The sequence below is a fragment of the Cucumis melo genome, chromosome 3 (assembly GCF_025177605.1).
Source record: "Cucumis melo cultivar AY chromosome 3, USDA_Cmelo_AY_1.0, whole genome shotgun sequence".
NCBI lineage: Eukaryota > Viridiplantae > Streptophyta > Magnoliopsida > Cucurbitales > Cucurbitaceae > Cucumis > Cucumis melo.
The window spans coordinates 8,330,950-8,345,368 of record NC_066859.1 but is presented as its reverse complement, the minus strand read 5'-3'; the positions used below and the strand labels follow the sequence as shown (position 1 = coordinate 8,345,368).

General features: G+C 36.9%; 1 protein-coding gene across 2 annotated transcripts; it reads left to right on the top strand.

Moving 5' to 3' along the window:
• The first annotated feature begins 8,732 nt into the window (after nucleotides 1–8,732).
• LOC103504073 (aspartic proteinase Asp1) lies at nucleotides 8,733–12,081 on the top strand. Of its 2 annotated transcripts, XM_008468509.3 has the most exons (9): nucleotides 8,733–9,008; nucleotides 9,545–9,662; nucleotides 9,750–9,976; nucleotides 10,193–10,423; nucleotides 10,504–10,642; nucleotides 10,728–10,922; nucleotides 11,000–11,072; nucleotides 11,535–11,622; nucleotides 11,720–12,081. In XM_008468509.3, exons 1-9 carry the CDS (start codon nucleotides 8,851–8,853, stop codon nucleotides 11,802–11,804), a joined length of 1,314 nt encoding a protein of 437 aa, XP_008466731.1. In that variant the 5' UTR covers nucleotides 8,733–8,850; the 3' UTR covers nucleotides 11,805–12,081. The 2 variants fall into 2 exon arrangements, with proteins under 2 accessions (XP_008466731.1, XP_050938578.1); XM_051082621.1 differs by lacking the exons at nucleotides 11,000–11,072; nucleotides 11,720–12,081 and having other exon boundaries at nucleotides 8,758–9,008.
• The last annotated feature ends 2,338 nt before the right edge of the window (nucleotides 12,082–14,419 follow it).

Below are 14,419 nucleotides of genomic sequence, written 5' to 3'. Positions count from 1 at the left end.
GGCGGATGTATCCCTGTCGTCAGAACCAGTAGTGAGGGACTATCCGGACGTTTTTCCTGAGGAACTTCCAGGGTTACCTCCGCACAGGGAGGTTGAGTTTGCCATAGAGTTGGAGCCGGGCACGGTTCCTATATCCAGGGCCCCTTACAGAATGGCCCCCGCAGAACTGAAAGAACTGAAGGTACAGTTACAGAAATTGCTTGATAAGGGATTCATTCGACCGAGCGTGTCACCTTGGGGTGCGCCAGTCTTATTCGTTAAGAAGAAGGACGGGTCGATGCGTCTATGTATTGACTATAGGGAGTTGAACAAAGTAACCGTAAAGAACAGATATCCCTTGCCCAGGATTGACGATCTATTTGACCAGTTACAGGGAGCCACAGTGTTCTCTAAGATTGATCTTCGGTCGGGATACCATCAGCTGAGGATTAAGGATGAGGATATACCGAAGACAGCATTTCGATCCAGATATGGACACTACGAGTTTATTGTGATGTCTTTTGGTTTGACGAATGCTCCGGCAGTGTTTATGGACTTGATGAACAGAGTGTTTAGGGAGTTCCTAGATACTTTTGTGATTGTGTTTATCGACGATATCTTGATATACTCTAAGACGGAGGCCGAACACGAGGAGCATTTACGTATGGTTTTGCAAACACTTCGGGATAATAAGTTGTACGCAAAGTTCTCGAAGTGCGAGTTTTGGCTGAAGCAGGTGTCCTTTCTGGGCCACGTGGTTTCTAAGGCTGGAGTCTCTGTAGATCCAGCTAAGATAGAGGCAGTCACCGGTTGGACCCGACCTTCCACAGTCAGTGAGGTTCGTAGCTTTCTGGGTTTAGCAGGCTATTATCGACGGTTTGTGGAGAACTTTTCTCGTATAGCTACTCCTCTTACTCAGTTGACCAGAAAGGGAGTTCCTTTTGTTTGGAGCAAGGCATGTGAGGACAGTTTTCAGACCCTTAAACAGAAGCTAGTTACCGCACCGGTTCTCACGGTACCCGATGGTTCTGGCAGTTTCGTGATTTATAGTGATGCTTCCAAGAAAGGTTTGGGTTGTGTTTTGATGCAGCAGGGTAAGGTGGTCGCTTATGCGTCTCGTCAGTTGAAGAGTCATGAGCAGAACTACCCTACACATGATCTAGAGTTGGCAGCAGTGGTTTTTGCTTTGAAAATATGGAGGCATTATTTATATGGTGAAAAGATACAGATATTCACAGATCATAAGAGCTTGAAATACTTCTTTACTCAGAAAGAATTGAATATGAGACAGCGAAGGTGGCTTGAGTTAGTGAAGGATTACGATTGTGAGATACTGTATCATCCAGGCAAGGCAAATGTGGTAGCTGATGCCCTTAGTAGGAAAGTATCACATTCAGCAGCACTCATTACCCGGCAGGCCCCATTGCATCGGGATCTTGAGCGGGCTGAGATTGCAGTGTCAGTGGGGGCAGTTACTATGCAGTTAGCCCAGTTGACGGTACAGCCGACTTTGAGGCAGAGGATCATTGATGCTCAGAGTAACGATCCTTATCTGGTTGAGAAACGTGGCCTAGCGGAGGCAGGACAAGCGGTTGAGTTCTCATTATCCTCTGATGGTGGACTGTTGTTTGAGAGACGCCTCTGTGTTCCGTCAGATTGTGCGGTTAAGACAGAATTATTATCTGAGGCGCACAGTTCCCCATTTTCCATGCACCCAGGTAGTACGAAGATGTATCAGGACCTGAAGCGGGTTTATTGGTGGCGTAACATGAAGAGGGAAGTAGCAGAATTTGTTAGTAAATGCTTGGTGTGCCAGCAGGTTAAGGCACCAAGGCAGAAACCAGCGGGTTTATTACAACCCTTGTGCATACCGGAATGGAAGTGGGAGAACGTGTCCATGGATTTTATTACAGGGCTACCGAGAACTCTGAGGGGTTTTACAGTGATTTGGGTTGTGGTGGACAGACTTACTAAGTCAGCGCACTTTGTTCCGGGTAAATCCACCTATACTGCTAGTAAGTGGGCACAGTTGTACATGTCTGAGATAGTGAGATTACATGGAGTGCCAGTGTCGATTGTTTCTGATAGAGATGCCCGTTTCACTTCCAAATTTTGGAAGGGTTTGCAGACTGCTATGGGCACGAGGTTGGACTTTAGTACGGCTTTCCATCCACAGACTGACGGTCAGACTGAGCGTCTGAACCAGGTTTTAGAGGATATGTTGCGGGCGTGTGCATTGGAATTTCCAGGTAGCTGGGACTCCCACTTACATTTGATGGAATTTGCTTATAATAACAGTTATCAGGCTACTATTGGCATGGCACCGTTTGAGGCCCTGTACGGCAGATGTTGTAGATCCCCGGTTTGCTGGGGTGAGGTAGGTGAGCAGAGATTGATGGGTCCTGAGTTAGTTCAGTCTACTAACGAAGCAATTCAGAAGATTAGGTCACGCATGCATACCGCTCAGAGTAGACAGAAGAGTTATGCAGATGTGAGGCGGAAGGACCTTGAGTTTGAGATAGGGGATAAGGTGTTCTTAAAGGTAGCACCTATGAAAGGTGTCTTGCGTTTTGAAAGGAGGGGAAAGTTGAGTCCCCGTTTTGTTGGGCCATTTGAGATTCTGGAGCGGATTGGCCCTGTAGCTTATCGCTTGGCGTTGCCTCCATCACTCTCGACAGTTCATGATGTGTTTCACGTTTCTATGTTGAGGAAGTACGTGCCAGATCCATCCCATGTAGTGGATTACGAGCCACTAGAGATTGATGAAAACTTGAGCTATGTTGAACGACCTGTTGAGGTGCTTGCTAGAGAGGTGAAGACGTTGAGGAATAAACAAATTCCCCTAGTTAAAGTCTTATGGCGGAATCACCGGGTAGAAGAGGCTACATGGGAGCGTGAAGACGACATGAGATCCCGTTATCCCGAACTGTTCGAGGAATAAAACTTTCGAGGACGAAAGTTCCCTAAGGAGGGAAGAATGTAACGCCCCAAACTTTCGAGGTAAAAAAAAAAAATTTTCGTTTTATAAATAATTTTCGAGAAATGTTAAATTTTGGATTAATCTCTGAAAATTCTAACTTAATACTTGTAGTCTATGTAATAAAAATATGATAGTAATTATATTATTATTATTATTGTTAATTATTATTATCTTTATATAAAAGTTAATATTAATATTTCTTTTATTATTATTATTATTAGTATTATTATTATTAATTAATTTTTAAAAGTTAATACATATATATATGTGTATAATAAAATTTTATATATTAGTATTATTAATTGTAATTGTTAAAGATTATTATATATATATAATAATATTTTATTATTATTTATATTTTTATATATATATTATTATTTAAATTAAATTATTAATGTTATATATTATTTAAGATTTATATATATATATATATATATAATAAAATTTTTTTTTAAAAAACCTAAAACCCTAAAGACGCGCCGCGCAGCCCCCGTTTTCGTCTTCTCCTTCTTCATCAACCCGCGCGCCGCCTCCGATTTCCTCTTCTCCTCCGCCTCCGCTTTCCGTCTGTCTCTTCCATTTCCGTCTGTCTCTTCCATCTCCGTCTGTCTCTTCATCTCCGTTTTTCTCTTCATCTCCGCCACCATCTCCTCCCTTCTCCCTCCGTGTTCGTTTTCTCTCCGCCGCGCCACCGCCACCCGAACCATCCATTTTCCTTTTCTTTCTCCAGCTTTCTCCCTTCGTTCTACTACCGCCGGCATCATCTCCGCCATCAGCTCGTGTGTCGTCCGCAAACCGCCACGCTGTCGTTCGTCACGATCGTCGGACGCCGGAGAACCACCGCTCGCGATTGCCCGTTTCGCGCTGCAAAGACCCGACCCGAGCCAAGCCGACCCGACCCGAAACCCGTTTCCGGTCCGAGCCACACAACCCGGGTGAGCTGAGCTGAGTAAGCCGAGCCGAGTGAGCCGCGAGCCGAGCCGGGTGAGCCGCGAGCCGAGCCGAGTGAGCCGCGAGCCGAGCCGGGTGAGCCGCGAGCCGAGCCGCGAGCCGAGTGAGCCGAGCCGAGTGAGCCGCGAGCCGAGTCGCGAGCCGAGTGAGCCGAGCCGCGAGCCGAGTGAGCCGAGCCGCGAGCCGAGCCGCGAGCCGAACCAAGCCGAGCCGCGAGCCGCGTGAGCCGAACCAAGCCGAGCCGAGCCGAGCCGAGCCGAGCCGCCTAAGCCTTCCTTCCTTCATTTCGGTTCACGGTGAGTTTCGGTAAGGATTGTTCTGATGAATTCCCTAGTGTTACCTCGTCCGATTGGAGTTTGAATGTTGAATTAAGATATGGCCCTACTTTTCTCCCTTGAAGGTAGTGCAGAGTTGACGCTTAAGTTCTCGGGTTTCGCGGCAGGCCTGGTTAGAGCTAGATTCCTTTCCTTGGGTAAGTCAACGGATATCGCTTCTGACCTTTTTAAAACGGCTTCTACTAAAGTCAGCTACTAAAACTTTCGTGTTTCGTTTAGGTGGATCTGTTGAGCGTGGTTTCGATCTAGGGGCATAACCGAGTTTCAGGTAAGGGTTTTCCTACTACTGGACCCCGAGTCCAGGCTAAAACCGTAGTAATCCACAGGGGATTACACGTTAGTGACTGTACTGAATTTCTGTATGCGTGTTGACTGTTAAGTACTGATATTATATTCTGGCTGATGAGAATATACTGTGACTGCTGTTTGTGGATTGAAATTATATGTTGATGGACCTTAAAGTTACGGTTTAGTATGTATTAAACACTGATCTGGATGTGGTTCATGAAGTTTGGACGGGGAAGGACAGTGAGTCCGGTTTTGGTTGGTTAGTCGATTGGACCTAGGGTTTCCCTATTGGTGTGCGAATCGGTAATGCGTAAAGCAACTGAGGGTGTAGATGTTAATCCTATACTATCTGACTGACAAAGCCTATGGCGGGACTGTAATATGAATGTCGTTGAGATGTGACTGATGTAGACAGTTTGGTAAGGGCTGAGGGGTAACGGTTAGCTTCATCTATGGGGTAGTGTGCCTTACGGATACGTGCATCCTTCGGGAGCACTAGACTGATATGTGCATCCTTCGGGAGCACTAGACTGTATGTGTATCCTTCGGGAGCACTAGACTGATATGTGTATCCTCCGGGAACACTAGACTGATATGTGTATCCTTCGGGAGCACTAGACTGATATGTGCATCCTTCGGGAGCACTAGACTGTATGTGTATCCTCCGGGAACACTAGACTGATATGTGTATCCTTCGGGAGCACTAGACTGATATGTGCGTTCCACGGAACCACTAGACTGTTATGTAGGGTACCCCCAAATAGGAAGTTAACGGTTGTTCCCTAACGGGCCCAGTAGTGGGTCCCTTACTGGGTATGTTTATACTCACCCTTTCTCTTCTTTAATATTTCAGGTAGGGGTACAGCGAGGGGCAGACCTACGAGAGGCAGGAAGGATGCGTGAAGGCCATATGGACGCGTCTGATTTTCTTTCGCTTCCGCTATGTATTTTGTCAGAATATTTTGATTGTGATTTTTGGACTGGTGACTTGACATTTTATTTTGGGACTTTTTGAATTATTTAAAATAGGGCCCGAAACTGTCTTTTGTAAGGTTTATAATGTTTTAATGAATCGTATCTGGTCTGTTTTAAATTTTATTTTGAATGGTCGAGTTTTGGTATTTGGTAGTGACCTCAGCTTAGTCCGGAAAAGTTGGGTCGTTACAATTTCTTTTCTATTCAAATGGGGAGAAGTTGTGCAGTTAGGGGGCAGGAGCAAGAGTAGTTGTAGCAAGTTGATATCCTGAAGTTGTTTATGTTGCTGTTTCTGTGAAGTTTTGATATTGTTTTGAAGTTTGTTGTTTTCTTGAAAATATTTTAAAGTTGTTTCTTGTTATAATTTTTTTTAAGACTGTAAGGGGCTCATACGAGGTTACATAATCGTATGATGTTTATTGCTGGCTTTTTGCTATTGTCCTTTTGGTTACGAATTAGAGAAGTTAAATGATGACCTTCAGAAGTTTATGGTTAATCTGTTGATGATTGTGCTTGTCTCTTGTTCTAATTATATGGTTAGATATGACCGCTTGCTGACTGTTGCACTACGAGAAGTCTCTGAGAAGTATTTATTTGAACTTGAAAAGAAATCTCCTCTTTTTGACAAAAAGAGGAGTTTGTTAAAATTTTGTCAAAAAGATTTAACGAGATTATCTTTTATTTAATGAATTATTTAATTTCAAAAAGATAAAAGATCTTCCTTTATTTAAGGAATCCTTTATCAATATCTTTTTGAGATTATTCTTAAAGAAGTATATGTTTATACACTACGGAACAGGTGAGTGCTGGTACGACTGATGAACGAAGAAAGTATTCAGTGTTGCTAGTCGAAACTATCATTGCAGTAGCTGTGAGCGGAAGAAGGTAGTGCGATTAACTATCTATGGTCTCAACGTGTTGATCTATGATGAACTAAATGATGAGTAATATGAAAGAAGAAGTAATGATCAAGAGATCATCTTCAATTCAGGGGGAGTATGAAGACATCTTCAAGAAGATTCACTCATATGTTCAGGGGGAGCCTAAACTCTTAAGTCATTAAGTGCTTTAATATAGTCATATTCTTGAGTCAAATATCACTTACTGTATTGATGTATATTGACTACTGTGAATCTTAATAATATTACTCATCTGAGTTGTGTGCAGCTCCCCAGACGTAGGTGCTATTTATCGAACTGGATTACCAAAGTTTTTTGTGTTATTTACTTCTACAGCCCATCTAGCTAATACATTAGTTGATTAGTTTAGAATTAACTAAAGAATATGTTGATTATCTCATAACGTTTTCACGTTATTCGTTTATAATCGTAATAAGAAACTAATAATTTATTGAAACGTTTGCACAGAGTTATCTTGCTGCTAAACAAATTCTTTCCCTATTACAATGATTTGACCTATGTATTTTGGAAAGATCATGTTACGGGAACACGTGTAAAGACATCTGCCGATATGGGTTGAATGTGCCAGGAGGGTACAAGGGGTTTTCCTCTAACGATGGAAACCATTTGGAGATTCCTATGATGTATAGTCAAGGACTAGACATGTCATCTGATAACATCATGGGCACACAACCTAGTCGTTCAAGTAAGGGTAAGAATGCTTCAAGCAAAAGCAAAAGGAAGCGGGGAGGTCATACGGCTGAAACTGTCAACATCATTCGTAATGCAATGGAATTTGCGAATAACCAGTTGAAGGCCATTGCAGAATGGCCAAACGTACAACGTCAAGCAGAGGATGACTCGCGTGCAGAAGTCGTGAAACAGTTGTAGAGAATCCCTGACTGAGTAACTGCAATAGGGTGCGCCTTATGCATATAATAATGCACAATGTCCAAGACATGAAAGCATTCTTGGGGATACCTGACAAACTTAATTTGGATTACTACACCATGCTGCTAGAAGATTGAGGGATTATCGATTTTCGTTCGTTTTTCCCATTGTCGACTAGTTCGTTTGTTTTTATATATTGGTCTTTATTTTTTAATCTATTGTAAAAGATTTTGCTAAAAATCTTTTATATATATATATATATATGAATTTATGTTCGGGTAAATACTTATTAGAAATTTTTTTTACCTCGCTTTATTACCCAAGTAACAAATCGTAGCTATGTTTTCTTAAACTAGAATCAAGCACAAGAACCTAAAGCAATGAAGAAATGACTTTGTGGAGATTGGTCCATAATTAATCAAATAAGAATCCTAAGTAAGAAATTATAATAATATCGATTTGTAATTATATATTATCCATTACATGTGTACGCCAAAAATAAAGTAGTGAAAATTAACGATTCAAGCTAAATTTATGAAATGAATGTCGTAATTAAGAAGATTAAAGAAAATAATTTGCAGAAAAATTTTATTTTTGATGAAAAAAATATTAGTGCAAAAGTAAGATCGAAGCTTAATTTATCATATGCACTTTGTAATTAAGAAACTTTTTTCATTTCATGTACCATATACATGCATGCAAAAAAAAGAGAATAGTGAAAAATCACGATTGATGCTAAATTTATTAAATGAATATCATAATTAACAATATTTTAAAAAATCGATTTAAGAGAATATGTATTGCATGTACAATATGTTAAAAAAACAATAATGAAAAACTCATATCATAATAATCTACGTCCCAGACATAGCTTATAATAACACATTATAATAGTCTGCACATCAAATATTTGACTATCAGAACAGACTATGATAGTCTGCATCTCAAATATTTGGCTATCAAAACATATTATAATAGTGTGCACCTCAAACGTAAATTAACATAACAACATCCCAAACACATACTATAATAGTCTGCACCCAAAACGCAGATCATTATAATCTCCAAGACTATTATAATATTCGAACTATTATAAGTCACTCCTCGTCTCAAACACATATTAAGAGTTTTCCAAATATAAAAGTACAAAGACAGTAGTCTTTAGTTCTCAAATCTTTTAAACAATAATAATTATAAATTATTAACAGTTGAAGATACAATAATAAATTTCATGATGAATTTGTTTGATAATTTAAAACATTTTGTCTTTTGACGAAATATATTTATTCAAAAGGCTATGAATCTGTTTGATAATTTTGTTGAACTAAGAAACTTTTGGTTACAGTAACATTTTATCACACCACACCGAACAATCATTTTGTAGTGATTTTAAAGATTTAGACAATTCTTACTCTTGTATCTTGCAAAGACTTAAAAAGGGTAGATGGATGGGATTTGTGACCATGAATTTTTGTCAATACCTTTTGAGTTTTGAGCTCCTTCTTTTTGTTTAGGAATCTTCGGGATTCGAAGGGAAATAGAAAGTCGAACAATGACAACAATCACTTCTTTTTTCTTCTTTCTTTTAGGTCTTTCTTCAATTTTTCCTGTCTCCTTTTCAACCAACATTCTTTCTTTAGGCAAGAAGAATTCTGACCGCCTCCTCTCCTCCGTCGTTTTTCCCCTCAAAGGGAACGTTTATCCACTTGGGTATTGATTCCATCTTTAATTTGATTCTTCTGTATGTTTTTCTCTCTTCATCGTTGATTATTGATTGTCTTTTTGTTTCCTTTATCATTCGTTAGGTGCTTCTGTTTGATTCATGTCCAATTTGATTTCCTGAGGTTCTCTTATTCAGTTCTTGAGTTTTTTGGTTCATTGTTTTCTGTTATACTCTATTTAGTTTAAGTGGGTTTTTGTTTCTAACCTTCCTCTTGTAATTTATGTTCATTCAATGATTCTTTCTAGCATTTCTTTTGCGTCTTTCTTGTTCAAGAATACTTTAGTTGATGGGGCGATTAATTTAACATAAATTACAATGTTTAGTACTTTACTTTCCATTCATTTCGAAATTTGTAAAGTTCTGTTACTGGGAAGTTTTTCAATCGGATGTTTCTTATCGGCTGTTTAAAATGTTTATGCAGTTTTTCCATGAATTTTCCGTTGTTTGATTTGTTTGCGTGTTTATTGTTTGCTTATCATTGCATTTGTGTTAACTCCTTGTAAATTCTTTTGGATATCTGTAGTTATTACTCTGTGTCTATTAATATTGGCAAAGGAGATGAGGCTTTTGAATTTGATATCGACTCGGGCAGTGATCTCACTTGGGTTCAATGTGATGCCCCTTGTACAGACTGCACAAAGGTTAGTGGATTGGATGATAACGATGACCAATTTGATGTTTGTTCTCTTTCGCTCTAACGTTCTTATGAATTTTACATGCATCTGCAGCCTCGTGAACAGTTATATAAACCCAACAACAATGCTTTGAACTGTTTCGAACCACTGTGTATCTCACTCCACCCGATAACCAACCACCACTGCAAGTCCGCTGATGACCAGTGTCAGTATGAAATTGAGTATGCTGACCATGGGTCGTCTCTGGGTGTGTTGGTCAATGATCATGTTCCCTTGAAACTCACTAATGGTTCTCTTGCTACTCCTCGTATAGCGTTTGGGTGAGTTGTATCGATATATATCTCCTGATAGACTGTTATCATGCTTACAATCCTAATAAATCAGCGCCACAATCACCAGGGTTTCCATTTTGCTTTTTAAGTAAATAGTTACAAAGAACTGCCTTTACCCAAGGGATTGTATAAAACATAGTGAAATTGATTTAGCTTCTATAGTATTAAATTGTGAGGATATATCTTTTAACCTGTTGTCTGCAGATGTGGATATGAACATAAATATTCTGTTCCAGACTCACCTCCTCCTACAGCTGGAGTTCTTGGCCTTGGGAATGGTGAAGTTAGCTTTATCTCGCAACTAAGTAACATGGGTGTAGTGAGAAACGTTGTAGGTCACTGTCTTAGTGAAGAAGGTGGATTTTTATTTTTTGGTGATGAACTCGTCCCTTCTTCGGGAGTAACGTGGACAAGTATGTCACATGAATCCATAGGGTGAGTAGCCCTTTAATATCGTGTTATCTTTTTACCACACATGTAACTGAAGATTTGTATGATATCCAATCTCATCGCAGAGGTTACTACTCTTCTGGACCTGCAGAAGTCTATTTCGGTGGAAAAGCTACTGGGATCAAGGATCTTACATTAGTTTTTGATAGTGGGAGCTCTTACACTTACTTCAACTCTCAAGCTTACAATTCCATTCTTGCTCTGGTAAAAACTGAGAAAATGAACTGTTTCCTTAGGCAACACACATGTGTGACATTGTAATGTTATGAGATTTTTTTTTTTACCTCAGGTAAGGAACAATTTGAGAGGAAAACCACTGGAAGATGCTCCGGAGGATAAATCTCTTCCAGTATGCTGGAAAGGCCCCCGTCCTTTCAAGTCGTTGCATGATGTTAAAAAATACTTCAATCCCTTGGCATTACGCTTTACAAAAACTAAGAAAGCTCAAATTCAACTGGCTCCAGAAGCTTATCTCATCATAACTGTGAGTATACAACTCAATCTTGGATTATTTGCTGGTTTCTGCTTTATAAATTATGTTTTTAACAAGTTGTTCTTCAGAAATATGGCAATGTTTGCTTTGGGATTCTGAATGGGACTGAAGTAGGACTAGGGAATCTCAACATAATCGGTGGTAAGTAACATTAGTGCCAAACAATCTGTAAATTGTGATCCCTCCTCCACACTTTGTTTGGTACTGTTTGGTAGTACTTTTTTTTTTTTTTTTTTTGGAAGGGTAATACTTGGTAATTTTAGCAATAAGTACTTCAAAAAACATTCGTTTGTCAAAAGTGGCAATGAGAAATCACTTTGATGTTTAGTTCTATTCTCTTAATTACAATGGTTGAGATTAATGGTCTGTTTGAATAGATTAAAAGATGGTTTAGAATAGAATGCACTTTATCCAAGTGTTTTCCCATAAAACATTATTTTTCCTTTTTTTTTTTTTCCAAAGTGTAATATATTACTTCCAAATTTGATGATTTCCTAGTTCAAAAGTTTTGGACATGACAAAAAACATCTTTACCCTACCAAGAGCACTCTCATATCTTAGTGGCCTCAATTGTTATATCGGTTGACCTTGCTTCTCATTCAGACATCTCTCTAAAAGACAAAATGGTAATCTACGACAACGAAAGGCGACAGATTGGATGGTTCCCTACCAATTGCAACAAATTTAAAAAGTAAACTCAATTTTCATCACCTTCTTTACTTTGATGATCTCATTTCCCTATGAACAACCTTCTCAAAATCCTTTTCTTGTTGTCTCTTTATTTTCAGGGAAGGTCAAAGTCTTTGTCAACCAGAAGGTCTGTTTAGTATCCTAACAGAGAATTATCAAGGTTACATCCGCAAGATCTTTTAGAGATGCTTAAAGAAATTAAAAAGGTAAAATAGTTACACATCTTCAGAAACTTGGACCAAAAATTTTGTATATTTCAATGTAAGTGTAACGAGTATATGTTTCCTTTGTTGGTTACAGTAGGTTGATGAAGTCAATAGGCTAGTTTTAGAATATAAATGAGATCGTGAAAAAAATCATGTATGATGCTTGTACTATAGAAAATTTCTCTGTATCTGGATGATCATATTCGTGATTTTAATATATATAGAAATGTATGACATCATTATAATAATGAAAATGTGCAGGAGAATTGTTATAGCTAGAAAAAAAAATGAAACTATCTACAAAGTGTAGCAAAAATAATTTAAATTGGCTATAGAGAATTTGATGAATATTTTTTTAAATAATTTCAATATTTTATTTTTATTGTAAAAATGCCGCTAGAATTAAGAAAAATAACAAAATAAAATACAAATTTGAAAAAAATCACCCTTGAAGTATGGTGAGTAGTAACCATGTCCAAACTTTCATCCGTAAAAATTGTGAATTTGTCAAATTTTATAAGTTAAACTTATAGGAATGTTAAACTATTTCTCAAACTTATATCGTTGAAGAAATTGTAACATTCGGATCTAATTTTTATGATTATAGTAAGTTTAAAGGTTATGTATTAACAATGGTTTGAGGTAATTATCACTATACTTCAGTGGTGGCTTATACCTTTATCACTATACTTCAATGATAGTTTTTACCCTTTCTAAAAATAAATAAATATATTAAGAATATTCAAATCCACAAATTTAGATGAATTTTTTTAAAATAGAACAAAGTGCGAAAATATTTGTACTGCATAGAATAATTTTGAAAAAAAAAATTACAAGCCCACAATGTGAAATAACAAAAATATTCCGCGATTAATCGGTCACATATGTGGGAAAAAATTGATCATATATCTTGTAAGTATTCTTGTACCTAGCTTAAACGATCTTTATACCCATGTACTCAGATTAAACGATCTTGTATCCAGTCTAAACCATCTATTAGTGATAGTAATCTATCTCTGTCTATTTAGGATAGACAATTGATCATTCGTATACAATCATTTAGATCAGGTACCAATAACGTTCAGATATTGTACCAATAAGGAAAAAAAATGAGAGAAGAAGAAGAAGGCAGAAATTCTGGAAGGGAAAATGAATAATCGCGAATAAGAAGTGGAAATATGAAGAAGAAAGTGATAATATGAAGAAGAGAAAGAATAAATTTCAAAGAATAAGAAGAAAAAGAATTGAAAAATCATCTTGCAATCTTTTAAACCAAAAAAAATAAATATGAAATTTATGAAAAAAGTAATTAAGCTTTGTTGGTTTTTCTTAAAATGTTATATGGATCGTAAGTAAATATTTAGTATTTTTGTTTTGTTTTTTTTTTTTTTTTTTTTTCCTTTTGAAGTTATATATACACACAAATATGAATAGGCCATATGATATTAAATTAAGAAATAACAGTTTTAATGACAATATAATACAATGAAATGGTTACAAGAAAACATTGGTTTATTAAACTATAAATTCATTTAGTAAAATAATTATAGAGAATCAAACTTTGATATGAGAGAATGGATAAGGAATGCCAATTATTATTTACTATATTGATCCATCTACTTACTGGAACCAATATTTGTATTTAACAAAAGTTTTGTTTTATTCATTAAGATTCCCTCGAAAATGCATCCTATAGTTGTCTATGTGGAAAGACATGTTGCAGAATATAAATTCCAACATATGGTATTATTTGCCTTTTGAGTCTTATTGCTGTGATAAACATTCAACCAAAAGCAAAACCAAATTTTTAGTTCCATTCTTTCTTCTTTTTTCTCTTTCTATCTTTCTTTTTCCTTTTTCCTTTTTTTAGTAAAACAAGTGTGAAATGGAAAATCCAGTCAATTAGTTTTAAAATAAAAACACTTAGAAAACTAAAAATAAGTCATCTTACAAACAATTTGTTATTAAATTTAACTAAAAATTCAATCTTTTTACTTGAGTAAAATAAAATTCAGGTAAAAATATGAGAAGGAATCGGCTCAATTTTCAACAAAAAAAAAATTAAATGGTATCCACCTAACTTAGTTATATGAGAATTGAAATTGGAAAATAAAAAAATAATCCAACTACGATGCAGAAATATTTGATGAAAAATGCAGTGAAATCTAGAAGTAGTGTCGTTTAAATGGCCATTTATAAAAGGTTATTTTCAAATATAACAAAATGAATCAAAATATTTATAAAAATATAGTAAAATATCACAATTTATATATGATAGACAAAAACAAACTATTATATGCATCTATCTGCATCATGGTATACACAGATAAATGTCTGAGTCTAGTGCGATCTATAACTAATAAGAATAAAAATTTTACTAGTGTAAATAATTTCGACAATTGTCATTTAAAACAAATTTTCAAATAAAATAAATATTAAAACAAATATTAAACATCATGACAAATAGGAATTTAAAATCAAAGTAGATTTTGATAGTTTGAAATACCAATTATTATGATCAAAGTCCAAACATAAAGTGAACTATTAACAATCCACTCCGTCACTTGAATTGCGGAAACCTAACACTCCCGA

What these genes read in the sequence shown, in the direction of transcription:
- LOC103504073 (XM_008468509.3), top strand. Translation starts at nt 8,851, where the DNA reads ATGACAACAATCACTTCTTTTTTCTTCTTTCTTTTAGGTCTTTCTTCA. An exon ending in ACAATTCCATTCTTGCTCTG is followed by an intron (nt 10,643 to 10,727) that starts GTAAAAACTGAG and finishes TTTTTACCTCAG; the next exon opens with GTAAGGAACAATTTGAGAGG. An exon ending in GAATCTCAACATAATCGGTG is followed by an intron (nt 11,073 to 11,534) that starts GTAAGTAACATT and finishes CTTCTCATTCAG; the next exon opens with ACATCTCTCTAAAAGACAAA.